Genomic DNA, 2,834 nt, shown 5'->3' on the forward strand with positions numbered 1-2,834 from the left:
CAGCAGCAGCAGCAGCAGCAGCAGATATTTCATTTCATTTTAAAAGGAAAATTAACTTAATTCAAACACAAATAAGAAAAGAAATGCCGCAGACTTCTGCCAGTTAAAACAATAATGGAAAAAAGAAAAAGAATTAAAAAGTTTTAAAAGAATTAAAAAATTTTAAAAGTGCAAGTTTTGTCTCACTGCGTTTTCGTCGTCGCTGAACTCTTCTTGTACTTTCCGCCGCTGCTGCTGCCGCTGCCGCTGCTGCTGCTGCTGCTGCTGCTGCTGCTGCTGCTCAGCTCCCGCAGCAGCAAGCTTTTGCTGCCTCCTCTTCTCCCTCTGCCGACGGCCTGCAGCAGCAGCAGCAGCAACAGCAGCAGCAGCAGCAGCAGCAGCAGCAGACTGTTCAAGGAGGCGTTTTTCGTGCTGCTGCTGCTGCTGCTGCTGCTGCGTGTGTCTGCGGTTTGGGGTGTACATACAGCTCGTGCTGCTTGCCTCTGCTGTAAGTTTTCTTTTTGAATTTTTTTGTCTTTTTGCATTTTTCTGATTCTTCTGGATTTTCCAATTCTGCTTCTTCTTTTCTTTTTTTCAACAAACTCGCAAAAGCAGCAATCCGTTCTTTCTGAGACCACAAAACTTTGACAGAAATGCATTTCTTTTTTTTTCTTTTTGATTAAAATTGAAGCAAAAAGAACATTAAAAGTGAAGTTTTCTCCATTTTAATCAAAAAGAAAATAACATAATACAAAAAGATTTCACTTTTGAAGAAAAAAGAACATTAAAAGTGAAGTTTTCTCCATTTTAATCAAAAAGAAAATAACAGAATACAAAAAGATTTCACTTTCGACACAAATGCACTTCCAATGTGCACATTGCTCCACAAATATAAACACAAATACAAATAAAAATAAAAGTAAAAACATAAATATAAATACAAATAAATATATAAATACATCTTTCACTTAAAGGTGCTGCTGCTAAATCAAGTAAACAAAAATAAAAAAAGCAGAAGCAGAACGAAAAGCAGCAGCAGCAGCAGCAGCACAGCAGCAACATAAACAGCAGCAGCAGCAGCGGCAGCAGCAGTGACAGCAGCAGCAGCAGCAGCAGCAGCCCACCTTAATTTTGACTTTCCGCGCATCTTCCAGCGCAAACTGCACAATGGGGCGCCTGGCCTCCCGCTGCTGCTGCCGCTGCTGCTGCTGCTGCTGCTGCTGCTGCTGCACCTGCTCTTCGGGCCTCGAAAAGAAGCTGCTGCTGTCGCGAATTGCATGCAGCAGCTGCAGCGTCTCCGCAAAGTCGCACTTCAAATCTACAAAACAAAAACCCAAAGACCTCCGGGGGGCCCCCGGGGGCCCCCTGCGGCCTTTGGGGTTTTTCTGTTCGCGAATGACTGCCACCTGCAAACAAGTCTCAGTGGAAATGTTTGTCATTTTGTGTTTCTTCTTTTATTCAGAGTTTCCCTCTGCTGCTGCAGCTGCTGCTGCTGCTGCTGCAGCTGCTGCTGCTGGCGACGTGAAAGGAAAGAAATGCAGAAAAAGAAATGAAGAAAAACGCACAAACGCGGTGTACGTACACCCCAAGTTGCATGCAGCAGCTGTGCATACACTCCACGCTGCAGCGCAGCAACGAACCTTTCCAACTGCTGCTGCTGCTTTCGCCTTCCACTCCTTAGACTTCTTCCCCTTGGCTTGCTGCTGCTGCTGCTGCTGCTGCTGCTGCTGCTGCTGCCGTTCTTTTGGCTGCTCCTGCTCTTGCTGCTGCTCAGGATCCCCGTCTGCCTGCTCTGCTGCAGCAGCAGCAGAAGCAGCAGCAGCTGCTGCAGCAGGAGACTCTGCATGCTCTTTCAAAATGGAAGCCAAAAGGCCCACCAGCTTTTCCCTTATGAAGTTCGCGTCCGCCCAGCGCGGCAAATTGCGCACACAAAGTCCTGAACACAAACCCTAAACCCTAAACCCTAAACCCTAAACCCTAAACCCTAAACCCTAAACCCTAGCATTTTGGCTTTCTTGCTCAGGGTTTACGAGCGCCAGCGAAAAGCCTCCAGCCACTGCGGCGGCCCTCAAACCCTAAACCCTAAACCCTAAACCCTAAACCCTAACCCCAAACCCTAGCCCAGACCCTAAACCCTCGCCCGGAGCGGCGTTTGCGCACTCTTTTTGTTGACGAAAATATTAGGGTTTTTGAGTTTTTCTTTTGTCTCGTTGTAGGCAGCATTCACGAGGGTTTCTTCTTGAGGACTCAAACCCTTAAAGGGTTTGCTGGGAAGTCCGTAGAAGGCCAGCTGGTGGCCTCGGCGGCGCGGGCCTTCCAGAGCCCTGCAGTTGCAGTGTACATACACCCCAAGTTCAGGTGGCCCCGCAGCACATCTCCGGTGTACATACACCCCAAGTTCAGGTGGCCCCGGAGCACATCTCCGGTGTACATACACCCCAATTCGAGCTGCATTTCACTAAACTTCCTTTTAACTGCCGCCGGATTAAATTAAAGAAACATTTAAGAGGAGTTTCGCCAGCTGTACATACACCCGAGCTCGCGGAGGTGCGCATACACCCCAGAGCTGCGCTGTACGTACACTCCAAAGCGGAACTTGAACCGCCATATCCTTTCGATCCAGTCCATTAAAATGCATTTTAAATATATATTTAGCATTTTAAATATATATTTAGAATTAAAAAGAGAATTATTTTCAAAATGATGGGCATTCTGTTTCGAATTTTCGCATTTTCCACGCCGAATGGCTGCGCTGCTGCTGCTGCAGTTGTGGATCTGCAAACGGCAAATTGCGTCGAAATTTCGCCTTTTAAAGGAATAAAAGACCAAATTAAATTGCAATTTTAATTTTTAAA

General features: G+C 46.5%; 1 protein-coding gene across 1 annotated transcript in view; it reads right to left on the reverse strand.

Annotated features, from left to right (window-relative positions):
• Positions 1-962: 962 nt before the first annotated feature.
• Positions 963-2,834, reverse strand: part of ENH_00010390 (hypothetical protein, conserved) — a gene marked incomplete at both ends in the record, with an annotated part of 3,560 nt that continues 1,688 nt past the window's right edge. The window contains 3 exons of the mRNA XM_013578797.1: positions 963-1,385; positions 1,620-1,915; positions 2,140-2,303. Of these exons, the coding sequence (XP_013434251.1) occupies positions 963-1,385; positions 1,620-1,915; positions 2,140-2,303 (883 nt within the window). The remainder of the gene's footprint in view (positions 1,386-1,619; positions 1,916-2,139; positions 2,304-2,834) is intronic.

This window comes from Eimeria necatrix, genomic scaffold (assembly GCF_000499385.1).
Source record: "Eimeria necatrix Houghton genomic scaffold, Enh_scaff1302, whole genome shotgun sequence".
Lineage (NCBI taxonomy): Eukaryota > Apicomplexa > Conoidasida > Eucoccidiorida > Eimeriidae > Eimeria > Eimeria necatrix.